Source organism: Danio aesculapii, chromosome 9 (assembly GCF_903798145.1).
Source record: "Danio aesculapii chromosome 9, fDanAes4.1, whole genome shotgun sequence".
Lineage (NCBI taxonomy): Eukaryota > Metazoa > Chordata > Actinopteri > Cypriniformes > Danionidae > Danio > Danio aesculapii.
The window spans coordinates 31,833,906-31,848,775 of NC_079443.1; the positions used below are offsets into that span (position 1 = coordinate 31,833,906).

Consider the following 14,870-nt stretch of genomic DNA (forward strand, 5'->3'; position numbering starts at 1 on the left):
ACTGTTTTGCGTATGTCCATTTTCTTCCATTTCCAGGTCAGAAATGCATTAAATCAGATTGCTTTCATTGTGTAACCGCTCGTGGTCAAATGCATTCAAGCTGCCACAAAAGACCACCTACTCTCCACCTACTGACCTAACACTTGACATGCATGTGTTTAGAAAAAGCAGACCAAAGCAAGGTATTCATACTTGGTTTATATTCTGAATAAGCATGAGCTCCTCACGGGTATAGTTCTTGATTATTTGCTGGTTTTATTTTCTGCTTTCGAACTGAATAAAAACAGTAAAACAATTCAGAGCTCTTTGACTAGTGTAAAGAGAGGAGATGAGGTCTATTTGAGAAGGATGTTCGTCTCAATGGGGCCGCAAAGGCCTGAGGCTACAGCGGCCGCAGGCACAGATCCACACAATGTCCTATATACACACAAACAAAAAAATATAAATCCTCTTAAGCATACCCTGAAGGGAACATCACAGAATTCAATAGAACCAGAGCGAGAGTTCACTACAGACAAACACTGTTTCATATGGCCTTTTTAAGCAGGAAATAAATAGAGGTTGCATCGCTGTTCAAAAGGATTTTCTCAAGGAAATGACCGGTTTGTCTTTTTTCTATAGGAGCACAAAGCATCTCTTAGGTATTACCGAGGCAGGTTTTTCAATTAGATAGTGAGTCTGTTAAGCATGATGCTGATTGGTCATTAGATGCACCACCCTTCTCTTTCATACAACCCTCATTAGCAGGTTGCTGATTGCATGCTATGCTAATAGAAATTCACTCACTGGGTTTGATTGCTCCTCTGTTTTTGCAGCTGTGCAGTTAATTTTGAGACTGAAATACTAAAAATGGCTCAAATCTGACCATGTCTTGCATTTATTGAATAATAATAATAATAATAATAATAATAATAATAATAATAATAATAATAATAATAATAATAAAAAATTGTGACTAATAAAAGTTTTATATAAACTAAAGAATAGAAAACAAATTGTGTTTCACTCAAGGGTTTTAGGGTCATTTGAGTTGCCATCAGGGTGATAGTAAATTAAAAAAAGAAGCATGGCTAAGCAAGTGCTGAACCCATGAAATTGAACAAAGAGGACATGTTTGATGTGTTTCTTTTAGGGCTGGGCGATATTGCAAAAACAAAAATTAGCACAATATCATGTTTCATCTCATTCGATATCAATAGTTAATGAATATTTTTAACAATACATTTAGGAATATTAGGATTTTTTGTTATTTAACCACTTTATTTTAATTTACCAACATTACAAGGCAAATAGTTTTAAGAGTCAAAAACAAAGATATTTAAACAAAATATCTCATCTCTTCATAATAATACAAAAGTGTTTAAAAAGAGTCTCTTAAACTTGATGAATAAAATGTTACCAAGTGTGTGCAATGGTAAAGTGTAAATAATGAACAATCAAAGCAAACTTAAGTGTGAATAATAATGATACAGTAAACCTCGAACTCTGTCAACAACACACATTACGATAATCAAATCTGAACCTTTGAGAAAGGGACCAACCATCATTATTCAAAAACATATTGCAACATTAGGGCAATGCAGTGTCGCAGTGGGTAGTGCTGTCACCTCACAGCAAGAAGGTTGCTGGTTTGAGCCTTGGCTGGGTCAGTTGGCGTTTCTGTGTGGAGTTTGCATGTTCTTCCTACGTTCGCGTGGGTTTCCTCCATGTGCTCCGGTTTCCCCCACAGTCCAAAGACATGCGCTATAGGTGAATTGGGTAAATTGTCCATAGTGCATGTGTATACAGGTAAATTGGGTAGGCTAAATTGTCCTTAGTGTATGTATGTGAATGAGTGTGTGTGTGGATGTTTCCCAGAAATGGGTTGCAGCTGGAAGGGCATCCATTGCGTAAAACATGTTCTGGATAAGTTGGCAGTTCATTCCGCTGTGGCGACCCCGGATTAATAAAGGGACTAAGCTGAAAAGAAAATGAATTAATGAATATTGCAACATTACAAATGGTGATGTTGAATGACTACATTACATTATATGCTTAAAAAACTTTCAGATGGGGAGCTAGTGGCTGAGATGCACAAGAAAAGAAACCAAAAAGCCACTCTGGTGACATCCTTACATCCTTTTTATTTATTTATCTCCTCACAGCTGCTATATGGCACTCAAACTTAAACTGTAAGCTTATTAGCATTCCTATGAGGTGCGCGCTCAGCAGCCACATTTGGTGTTCGGTCAATATCAATACCGATTTTTATCGCCCAGCCCTAGTTACTTTATTTGTTACCAGTTTTATGTATTTGTTTAGAAATGTAGTTTTTTTTATTTAACTTTGCATATTTTAATTGATATTTAGATATATAATACATATGTATACTTCATGTATATTATGTAACACACACTTTTAACACATTTACTCATTGTCCAGCAATGCTTTAAATAAATAAATAAATACATAAATGTAGCCTTTTTAATTTATTTATAAATGCTAAAGCAGCACGCTTTCAAAAGCAAAAAGTAATCCTTTTCAGCTGTCCCACAACTGACTTTTCAGTTTATTTGCCAACCTTTTAATCCCATGACAGCCCCACCGGTCAATAGAGTAGAGCTTTTTCACAATTTCATTGTGCTTCTCTTTTAGCCCAACAACTCCTGAAAGAGACTAATCACCATTGTTGTCAGTACTGTCACACTTTGCAGAAATGGCTCTTTTTGTTCTGAAAATACTGTTCTTTTCTCTGCCCAGTCGAATCTGTATTGTAACCATGACCTTTAGGTCATGTGTCCTGACCTGTGACAATGCCCTCTGAACCCTGGATGACCCAACCAGTTTTTTAACAGCTCATGTCAGCAAATTTAATAGCCTGACATTTGTTTGTTTTGGATTCAAATGCAGTTTTATTGTACCACATACTGCTGATTCATGGGCCGGTAACGCTCAGGCTGACTCCACGTGTCCTGAGTAAAAATAGTATGAGCTCAAGGGGGAGAAACTGTAATTTGCACAGGCCCACTCAGGCTGCATAAAGAAAAGTGAGTCTATAAACAAAGTCAAGCCGTGATTCTGCAGCAGACCGTTTATCACATCTGCCGTCGGAATTCGAGAACTTTTCCCCTCTGTTAAATGAGCTGCTCTGTCATGATTAGCCGCCTGCTCAAGAGCGATCATTTCACTGCACATGCTTACGGCAGAGCTTTGTCTGCTAGTGCTTTATTTACATGTTTTTTGGGAGACAAATATGGAGAGCTGACAGATCCTGTCTAAACAATGATGTTGTTTTTGTTGATATACTTCGTCCATGTTCTGGACTTTACAAAAAGAAGGTCCAGAAGACAAAGTGCGACAGTTGATTTATGAACACACAACTTGTTTGAACTGGATCTAAAGCTAAAATGATTCATGTCTACTAATTCAGTTTTAATCAATCTAATTACCACTTTTATTTGTGCGTTTGTTCCTTACAGTCACCCAAAGTGCACGGCTATCCAGATATGGAGGCAGTGCCGCTTCTGCTCAGCAAAGTGAAAGCAGAACCTCCAGAAGACCTGCTTTCATCTGATCAATTCCAGACCCAAACGGAGCCTGTGGACCTGTCCATCAACAAGACACGGACGTCATCTCCTTCATCCAACACCTCACCTGTTACCTCAGCCTTCTCTCCATCCTCTTCTTCATCATCGTCATCCTCACCTTCCGTCATCGCCTCGGTATCCTCTGGAATGCCCTCTGTGTTGACACCCGGGTCCTTGGTGGGCTCTTCTCATGGAGTTAGGGGCCAGCAGTTTTTGCACATCATCCACCCCGTCCCCCCTTCAAGCCCCAGTAAACTGCCCAGCCAGGTGCACCGTATCCCTGTGGTGGTGCAGTCTCTGCCCCTCATGTACACCACAGCCGTACGTTCCCCATCCACCCTTAGCTCTACCATCATGTTACCTCTCCTGGATGAGGCCAGGTGCCAGGATAAAGGTGAGTTCAGTTGATGCTTTAATGAAACAGGTTGAGAGTTTGTATCTGAGAATTGCTTACTTGATCACTCTCGTGCCCCTGGGTGAAGCGCTGCCTCGAGGGGAATGCTGAAATCTGATGAAATTGGGATTGCGGGGGGAAATACATAGCTGGAATGAGGGAAAAAAATGAATGCTGATTAAAAGCATCTGTTTCGTTCATGTTTGTTTTTGGAAAAGACTAGCCACAGACAACAGCATCTCTCTCTGCCCTTTCTTCAGGGAAAAAGCACAGCAGAATTCATAATGACATGCAGATATGGGGTTGATTGTCCTCAGCTGCCTGTGCACTTCCTGCTGTTAGGGAGTATGTGCTGTGTGTCGTCTTTCTGAAGTGCAGGTCACAAAGTAAAAGCCTAATTCCAACTCTTTAAGCAATGGAGGGCAGATTTGATCTGTGTATTGTTTAATGTGGTGCTTGACCTGTAAATGCTGATTTTTACTTCTGCATCAAGCACACGCATATGGTCCGGTGCAGCCTTTGCGTGGTCGCATATCCCTCGCCGTGGCTGACGGCGATACTGACGCAAACCTCTCAAAAAATGTAACTACACATTGCAACAATATGTAGTGCAAGCTTTGTAATTGCTTGGCTTGTTATCAGTGACAAGCATGGGTGGTGCTGAGTGGCGCTAGCCCGATGGGGCAAGTGTTTACAAGTGTGGTGTCCTGTGGAGGAGCTCCAGATGGAAACTTTTGTTTTGTGTTTACCTTATGAATAAAGTTGCTGCACGTCTGCCATTGCTGTACATAAAAACCTACTGCCAGCCAGCGTTTCGCAAGTGTCATTGCAGAGCAACACAAACAGCACGCAGAAGTATAAATGCACGACTACGGGCAAGGCAGGCGCCGTCAGTCATGCCGATCATTCAACAGCCTTAGTTTGACCGTTTTCTGACATTTATTATTTCATGTCATTTTTACCATAGGCAAGTGAATCGTAAAGTCTACAATAACCGCAAAACGAGCATCTCAAATTGTCATTTGGCAAACAACGTTGTCTAAAGAAATTGCCACGTGTGAATAATCTGTTAGATGGTAACCAAGGAATTGAAACTTCAAGTCACTGTAAACACAACCTCATTGTTTTGGTAGACCAAAATTACATTCGACAAGCAACAAAAAAAAAAAAAAACGTTACTTTGTTCGACGTCAGTGGCTGGAATTTGTTTTATTATTTTATTGTGATGATTTAATTTTGAAAACAAGTGTTCTTGTGCACCATTTGACATTTGCTGGAAAATGGTAATAAACTAAATACATTTACTAGTGAGTAGGGCTGCACGGTTTTGGAAAAATTTGACATTGCAATATTTTTTTTCTCTGCAAATATATATTGTGATAGAAATGCAATTTAACCTGGTGAATTATAGCTCTATTTAGAAAGTCATTAATTTAGATTGATTGGGAGGATTTTGTAGGGGAGTAAAATATAAATAAATACATTTTATGTCATTTATTATATACATATGATAAACAAACTACAACCATAAACACAACTGAGGGGTCATGTTAGGGGACAAAAATAGTGCTTTATGGTTTTCTGGAAAGAGTCTAACAGTAATTGGGTGCAGAAATTAAGTAATCAAATGTAAAATAACATTGCATAGGGTTCATCATATAAATTAATTAATAAATTAATCTTTATTAAACTTCTTTTTGCACTATTGGATGCTTTAAAGTCTCCTCACAGTAACAGGCCTTAAAAAGAAACACATGCGGATGATAAACATTCACTCTATTATGGTTAAATTCTGCAGTTTCTCCACAAATCTCATGTCTTGACCTGTGGTTTCTGGTCAATTGCATATCTTGTGACTATTGCGAACAGACACATTGTGATATCGATGCTCAAATGATAAATTGTAGCGAGATTGTAAAAACGTCTGCTATTTTCAAAATGTCCACATAGCTAAAGGCCTCTAAAGTTGAAGAAACTACCATATATACCATAAAAATGTTTATAAATTTTATGATAACATCTGATATAAGTATTTGAAAAAAAAGTCACATTGTCTGGTGAAGTAGAATTTATCACCCTATAACTACAGCTTACTGCTTTTTTTAACAAACAGGGGTGCGTTTCTGAAAACCGTTAGCCAACTAAGTTCGCAAGTTCCGTTGTTACAAACTAAGTTTGTTGATTTGGCATTTTCTAAATCTATCGTTCCATTGAACATTCACAAACTGTGTCGCAAACTGTGTCGCAAACTGTGTCGCAAACTTCTACGCTTGCAACTACACCTCTATAGCTGTAGTTGGAAGCATAGTTCCTGGTTATGTGCTATTCCCAGTTATCCCCCCTATGCCCTATTCCTTTCCAACTTTTTATTAATAATACTTATTATTATTATTATTATTACTGTTATTATTATTATTATTATTATTATTATTATTATTATTATTATTATTATTAAGTAGGATTTCTTAAATTTCTTAATAAATGGCCGAGTTATGTCGTTGTTTGGGAAACACACTCCAGAATAGTGAAATTGGTTTGTTCAAACACAGAGTCAGAGTTGTTGCCTAAAATCCAGGGTCATGCAGACAGGCCTCAGCCCTTCACTGCATGCTCTAATCAGAAGCACACATCTTGCTCTGTGCCTTCCCAAACTCTGGAGACGACCTCACCGACGGCACTCTGGGACTGCTGTTTAGGGCTGGTTTCCTGTAGGGTGAGTTTTAACACTATGGCTCCGAGCCATGATGCTCTGGGTGTAGCTGTCAAATGGTGTTCGGCTGGAGCGGAGGGCACAAGAGAGCTGTTTGTTGCTCAACCTCTTGTTTATCTGGGAAAGGGTGTCTGTCCCAAATGATTGGGCAGGGCTAGGCATCCTGCGAGCTGGAAGAGGGATTTAAACACTGGGTGTCTCGGTCAGCTTCAGGGGAGGAACAAGAGGAAAAACAAGGTTTGCATAATGGGGTGGGGTGGATTTTGAAGATGGGTGGCACCGCGAGCAGTCAGGCACATAGAAACATGGACTCCACCCAAAAACCTCTGGAGCAACACAGAGGAAATGGGGTCAGATTTGGGTGGGGCGATGATGATGATGATGATGATGATAGCGAGACTGATATTTAGATTCTACCACTATTTTGAGGAACATGTATGCACCTTATGTTCTGAAGTGCACAGACCTGCAGTGTTCTAGTAAATGTGCATGAATGGATGTTTTCGTCATTGCCGGTGGCAGCTGGAAACACAATGGACAGCACACTTTCACTTGCATACCCACGTACAGGTTGGCAGGGGGAGGTGGGAAGGGGTGTGCCCTTCTCCACAGCTCTGTCTCCGGCTGAGTTTCCATGGAAACAAGCTACGGCTGGAAACAACAGGAGAAAGAAATCATGGGGTTTGCTTCTCCACCTCTTATGAACTCCGCTTTTGTCATTGCCTTTATATGGACATTTTTAAGGAATATCCAGGCATGCTGTGTGCTGGAGGTAGATTGAATGGATTATGGTGGAAAGATTCAGCCAAGGCAGGCTCTTTCATTTGTGCTCACTTTTGAGGGTGTCTTTCCATGCTGTATAATATATCCAAGTTCTTTTTGTGTTCCTAATTTTGTTTCACATCTTTTATTTCAAGTAAATATGAAATTAAAAAGTGCTTAATAACTGAGAAAATCTCGCTATTGCAGATGCATTCAATAACAATTTAATTAATAAATGGAATGGCAACAAGAGTAAAGCTATTAACTGTTTTAATAATAAATATAATGTGATGTAAAATATAATGTTATAAGGGCTGGGCATCTTTGGTTATTTACCCAGCCTTAAATAATAGAAATAAAAAAAGAATAATAAGTGCATTAAAATAATTGTGGCGATTACACAAAGTACACAAATATGACCCTAAATCTGTTTGAACATTGACCTTGTGTGTCACAATAATTCAGGAAATGATAGAAGATACAGTTGAAGTCAGAATTATTAGCCCCCCCCCTGAATTATTAGCCCTCCTGTTAATTTTTTCCCCAATTTCTGTTTAACAAAGAGAAGAGTTTTTCAACACTTTCCTAAACATAATAGTTTTAATAACTCATTTTTAATAACTGATTTATTTTATCTTTGCCATGATGACAGTAAATAATATTTGACTAGATATTTTTCAAGACACTTCTATACAGCTTAAAGTGACATTTAAAGGCATAACTATGTTGTGGTGGTCTGTTGTCATCGGATTGGATGTACTGCATTTATTTGGTAATTATTAAAAAGAAAACAGTAATATTTGATGCGTAAATCAATTTTGCTGCTCAAATGAAATTTGGAAACAGTGACTTTTTTTAACATTTTTATTTGTAAAATCGATATTTTAACAACATATGTGTGATATGATTTATTGGATGCATTGGGATCACAAAAAATTACAAAAGCCTGCACTTATTGTAAAAACATTCATTCATTCATTTTCTTTTGGTGTAGTCCCTTTATTAATCTGGTGTCGCCACAGCTAAATGAACTGCCAACTTATTCAGCATATGTTTTAAGCAGCGGATACCCCTCCAGCTGCAACCTATCACAGGGAAACATCCATACACACTCATTCACACACATGCACTATGGACAATTTACCCAATTCACCTATAGCGCATGTCTTTGGAAACCCACGTCAACACGGGGAGAACAATGCAAACTCAACACAGAAATGCCAACTGACCCAGTTGAGGCTCGAACCAGTGACCTTCTTGCTGTGAGACGATCGTGCTACTCACTGTGACGCCTTGATCTATTGTTTTTTTTTTTTAAACAATCAGTCACACTAAATAACCACTGACAATCCACAACCCTAATTTTAAGTTGTACTCTACCTGAGACCAAATAGTTGGCATCTTAAGTGTTTCCATCATTCATACAGAAATTCATAAATTGGCAGCATAACAATGTCTAGAGACAAAGGGCGAGTGGCAGCACAGTGTGTCCGCTTTTAGATGCTCCCCGGGCGTCTGATCGCCTGTGCTGGTGACAGGCCCGCAGGACACTCTGCCCTGGGCTGATTGGGAGACAGCCTGGACACCTCTGATCTGGGATCAGCTCTGACAGACTGCTGAGAGAGCAGCGAATTAAAGCGCAGCCCTGCAGCCTGGGCAAACCCAGATTAACAGAGCCTGCTTTCGCTGTCTCTGGCCAATGATATACAGTACAGTAATCAGAGACTGAAAACAGGACATACAGCAAGACATGCTCAGACAAAGAATCAGTGTTTGACAATACAGACAATATTTTTATCTAAAAAAAATTATGTAAGGGCGACACGGTGGCTTAGTGGTTAGCCCTGTCGCCTCACAGCAAGAAGGTTGCTGGTTCGAGCCCCGGCGGGGTCAGTTGGCATTTCTGTGTGGATTTTGCATGTTCTCGCGGGTTTCCTCTGTGTGTTCCAGTTTCCCCACAGTCCAAAAACATGCGCTATAGGTAAATTGTATAAAATAAATTTTCTGTAGTGTATGTGTGTGTGTATGGATGTTTTCCAGTACTGGGTTGCTGGTGGAAGAGCATCCGCTGTGTAAAACATATGCTCGATAAGTTGGCAGTTCATTCCACTGTGGCGACCCCTGATGACTAAAGGGACTAAGCAGGAGGAAAAAGAATGGATGAAAATGTATGTAAATCTTTAGGTCATTTACAATACAACATTGTAACATTTACAACAAACGTTTATATATATATATATATATATATATATATATATATATATATATATATATATATATATATATATATGTGTTTGTGTGTATATGTATGTATGTATTTATTGTATTTATTTATTTAGTTAGTTCTACAAAGTGTCCATTAATTGTCAAATATGTTCTTTTTGGGTTTCGTTTTACCATTTTACACCAGCGTTTCCTAGCAGTAATTGGTAAATAACAATATAAAACTATTACAAATTGCTTACAAGCTTCCACATATTTCATTTAGTACTAAACACTTTTAAGTAAAACATAGCTTAAATCTAAGTGTTCAAAAAAATAGCAAAATCTAATTCAAATTTATAAAATGTAATTATTAAAATAAGACAAAATATGAAATAAAAGCTAATGATAATAAATACTATTAATAATGTAAAATTCATAACATCAATAATAATTAAGTATCTTAATACCATTATCACTATTGATAATACAAATAACAAATGAATTAAATAAAAAAAATAAGCTAACGTCAGTTACCAACATTTTTAATACACACCTTTTAACTGTGGACTTTCAGTAAATATACTAATGTATAATTCCCACCACCTAATAAGTCTGAAATTCTGAAATTTTCTTCTAAAATGAGTCTTATGATAGAAAAATTGAGTAGCAAAAGGAGTCATGGAAAAAAAAATAATTTGAGAAGAGAATTTCAGATGACTCTTTTGCATCCTATTTATATACAGTTGAACTCAGAATTATTAGCCCCCCTGAATTATTAGCCCCCTTATTTTTTTCCCAAATTTCTGGTTAATGGGGAGAAGATTTTTTTCAACACATTTCTAAACATAATAGTTTTAATAACTCATTTCTAATAACTGATTTATTTTATCTTTGTTATGATGACAGTAAATAATATTTGACTAGATGTTTTTCAAGACACTTCTATACAGCTTAAAGTGACATTTAAAGGCTTAACTAGGTTAATTAGGTTAACTAGGCAGGTTAGGGTAATTAGGCAAGTTATTGTATACCGATGGTTTGTTCTGTAGACCAGTGTTTCCCAACCCTGTTCCTGGAGGCACACCAACAGTACATACAGTATTTGGATGTCTCCCTTTTCTGACCCATTAACTTCAGGTGTTGGAGTCTCTTCTGATGTTATAATAAGTTGATTCAGGTGTGTTTGACTAGGGAGAGGTTGAAAATGTGTTCTGTTGGTGTGCCTTCAGGAACAGGGTTGGGAAACACTGCTGTAGACTATCGAAAAAAATATATAGCTTAAAGGGGCTAATAATATTGACCTTAAAATGATAAAAACAACTGCATTTGTTCTTGCTGAAATAAAAGAAATAAAACTTTCTCCAGAAGAAAAAATATTATCAGACAAATGAATGAAATCAGACAAAAAGAAAATGAAAAAAAAAAAAATTCAAATGGGACTAATAGTTCTGACTTTAACTGTATATGTTTTTTAAGTTTGTATTTGGGCATTTGAAATGTATCAAATATTAATACGAAATGCATGATAATGCTTCCAAGATAGATGTTGTGACTTAAATATAATGAAAAAAATATGAAATCTGCTAATAGTAAATCGACCCCAGGCACATGGAAGTGCCAGAAGTTGAAGAAACACCCTGAAATGTTTCTGTAATTTCTGCTCGTGGTCGTGTGGCATATTGTGAGCTTTTGAATGGGTCTGAGTGGCCTTAGGCAGTTCGCATATTACAGCCATATAACTAACCTCCTCCTCTGTTGTTTTCCCCCGCGGCAGCACAAACAGACCCCAATGGCCTGTCGCCAAGACAAATCAAAAGTGACAGTGATGATGACGACCTGCCAAACGTGACCTTGGACAGTGTTAATGAAACAGGATCCACGGCGCTGTCTATAGCACGAGCAGTACAGGAGTGAGTACTCTATAAACATACACTGACTACACACTATAACATATGCACACTGACAATCTGCTGAGACATACTGTAATTCTGCACTGAGCTAGAGTTGACATCAGCACGTTGTATTTGTATTTTTGGTGTGTGATTTTGAAGTTGTGTTTCTCATTTTATTTGATTTCAGCCTCTGTTTGTCAAATATGATATTCAAAGGGCTTGCTATTTAAGCAAATATTTAGTTTTTTTTATTAAAGTTAATGCTTTGGTAATTTGGTTGGGATTAACAATAAGTCTACAGTATTGATTGATTTTTGTGTTTTAATTAATTTAATTGAGCTATTTTAGTTTTTTTTTGGTTTGTTTTTTATCTGTTTCTTTAAAAAATTTAGTTTTATAAAAAAAATCTATAAAAATTACACTTAAAAATTTTCTTGTCAGAGACAAGCTGAAATAAAAGTAAACGTGAGATTATAGAAATATCTAAAATAATATCTAAATAATATAATACTATTATCACTGTTACTTTTAGATAATTGTTGCTATTATTATAATTATTATTTTAAATTAGTAAAAAACATGGCTATTGTTTTAAGTATTGTTTATACTAGTTTTAGATTCAACTAAATACAAATCTAAAAGACAAATATTTCCTTTACGTCTAACTAAAATGAAATTTATTTTATTTAAAAATCTGTCTATACTTTTAATTAATTATTATTTTTTCTTTTAATTTAGATCATTTAATTTAATGATTAATTGAAATAAATTTGCAAATATAAATATAATTTACTCTCAAAATGATAATTCTGTCATCATTTGCACAGCTTTATGATGGTCCCAATCCTGCTTGACTTCTTTCTTGTGAAAGACACTCTACAAACTGTAAAGCCTTTCATGTACATCATTCTTTTTAAAATAACATCTGACCCTGTATTTATTTAATATTTGATACAGTTCAAATGCTGTAGTTCTGGTTTCCCATTCTTGGCGCCACAGCTCCACGTGTGTTCACTCAGATGAGGTAGTCGTCTCTTTAAAGACAGTGACATGATCAAAACCAGAAGACTCTCAAGCCTGCAGGCCATTAAAAAAAATCGAGTTTTCCATGAACCAGTCCCCCTACCAGCACCCTGTCGTCCGCCTTTTATTTAGGCAAATGGTTTGGAAAGTATTCCAGGATTCCTCTGTATGTCACAGCTCCTGCGCTCTCAACACATAAACGTTTCCCTTTGCTCCGAATGTGTTACAGACGAGGACTTTGGCCCCCCGTGTATTGGAATGCCCCCTAAAAAACTGTTGAACCAGGTTTACAGGAATGGTGTTATTGGGAGATCTGCTGCTTCTAGCTGTTTGGAGAGACAGAGGAAAAGCCCATGTGTGCAGCTGTGTTCATTCTAGCATGTGAAATAAGATAACATTGTGGGCAGCGTCGCCACAAGAATAACAGCGATAGCACAGCGGACTCAATGGACGAGAACAAATAAGCGTTTATCACATCAAAGACGTGTTTGATGAAGAATATTGTTGTTTAATTGGGTCAGTGTTTTTTGCGCAGCAATCGGACTGGAAATTTTTGAAAGGCCAGGCAATAAAATGCAGTCTACGTTCGAGCTGCGCCAATTTGGATGAAATTGTTAGTTGTTATTTGTTTTGTTTTTGCTTAAAAAAAGGATTCTCCTGCGTAATTCTGAATAGACAACAAAAAAGTACTTGACAGGGTTAACTCGAGTTAAGGAATTTCTAAAATATCATGAACTTTTAGAAGGTTCCAGACAATGAAAGTGGAGTATAAGGAATATTGTTTGTCTCTTTATTTTTTTCCATTAGTTAAAATCTAAATAAATAATAATAATAATAATTACTATTTAGTTATTTAATATGGGAGAGAGAACATTTCTCAGTCAAGCAAACAGTAAGTTTAAAACTTACTAAATTATCCATTGTTGTTCTAATAGTGTCTATGAACATCATGCAAAATTATATTCAAGTTAAAACTGTTTTAATATTTTGCAAAGCGCAGCAGCGGCTTTCTTCCATTAACTAGAAGTCATGGATATTCAGCTCTTTAGTCAGGGAAAGTCAGGAAATTTGATTTAAAGTAGGAACCATGACTAGGCTCAGACTAAATTTAGTTGCAATAATTAAAAAAAATATATATAATATTTAAAAATATATATATTTTTTAAATCTCTGGTTTAAAACTCACTCATAAAGACTTTACATATTTCGTTACTTTATAAAACAGCATTTTTGAAAATCTCCTGAACAAATTATTTATTCATCCATTTTCTTTTCGGTTTAGTCCCTTTATTAATCTGGGGTCACCACAGCAGAATGACAGTGGGGGAAACCGGAGCACTCGGAGGAAACCCATGCGAACACAGGGAGAACATGTAAACTACACACACAAATGCCAACTGACCCAGCCGAGGCTCAAACCCACCGGCCTTCTTGCTGTAAGGTGGTCGTGCTACCCACTGCGCCACCGTGACGCTCCTGAACAAATTATTCATTGACAATTCTGACAAAAGGTAGCGTGATTTACTAGAAGTTCAGACAAAACTTTATTTGCTGCAATATTCTTTAAAATAAAATCATTATATTGTTTTAATCAATAATTTTTACAACAATTTGAACGAGTGATTCGATAACTCACTCATAAATACTTGACAAAACACCTTTTTCGAAGAAGCTCTCATGATGCTACACAAGAGAATTCATGAATGGGAGTGAGGCAACCCAACTTACGCGATGTGTTAATGACAAATGGTGAATTCCATTCATGCTACTCACATTTATACTATATAGAACATATTTTTCTAACGGTCATGTATTAAATTCAAGTATACTACTTACGTAACTAGTAAGTGATTTTGGATGCAGCCTACGGAAGTTAATGAGTCCCAGCTACCAGCATTTTTCCAAAATAACTTCATTTATGTTCAACAGAAGAAACTTTATATTAAGTGTCCTTTACTGATATGTACTTTTAATTAATAATTTAATTAATAATTTAATAATTTTTTATGATGTACTTATTGTGTAAATACATGCATTTACTGTGTACTTGTGCTTGAGTAAATACCCGTATGTATTTAACTTCTGTAACTACATTTGTAAGAAGGTTGCTGGTTCGAGCATCGGCTGGGTCAGTTGGCGTTTCTGTGTGGAGTTTGCATGTTCTCCCTGCGTTCGTGTGTGTTTTCTCCAGGTGCTCCAGTTTCACCCACAGTCCAAAGACATGTGGTACAGGTGAATTGGGTAGGCTAAATTGTCCGTAGTGTATGAGTGTTAATGAGTGTGTATGAATGTTTCCCAGAGATGGGTTGCAGGTGGAA

General features: G+C 36.9%; 1 protein-coding gene across 1 annotated transcript in view; it reads left to right on the top strand.

The window, feature by feature from the left end:
• klf12b (Kruppel like factor 12b) overlaps positions 1 to 14,870 on the top strand; it is a 65,732-nt gene that overhangs the window by 39,872 nt on the left and 10,990 nt on the right. The window contains exons 3-4 of the mRNA XM_056465447.1: positions 3,459 to 3,960; positions 11,412 to 11,547. Coding sequence (XP_056321422.1) covers positions 3,459 to 3,960; positions 11,412 to 11,547 — 638 coding nt within the window. The remainder of the gene's footprint in view (positions 1 to 3,458; positions 3,961 to 11,411; positions 11,548 to 14,870) is intronic.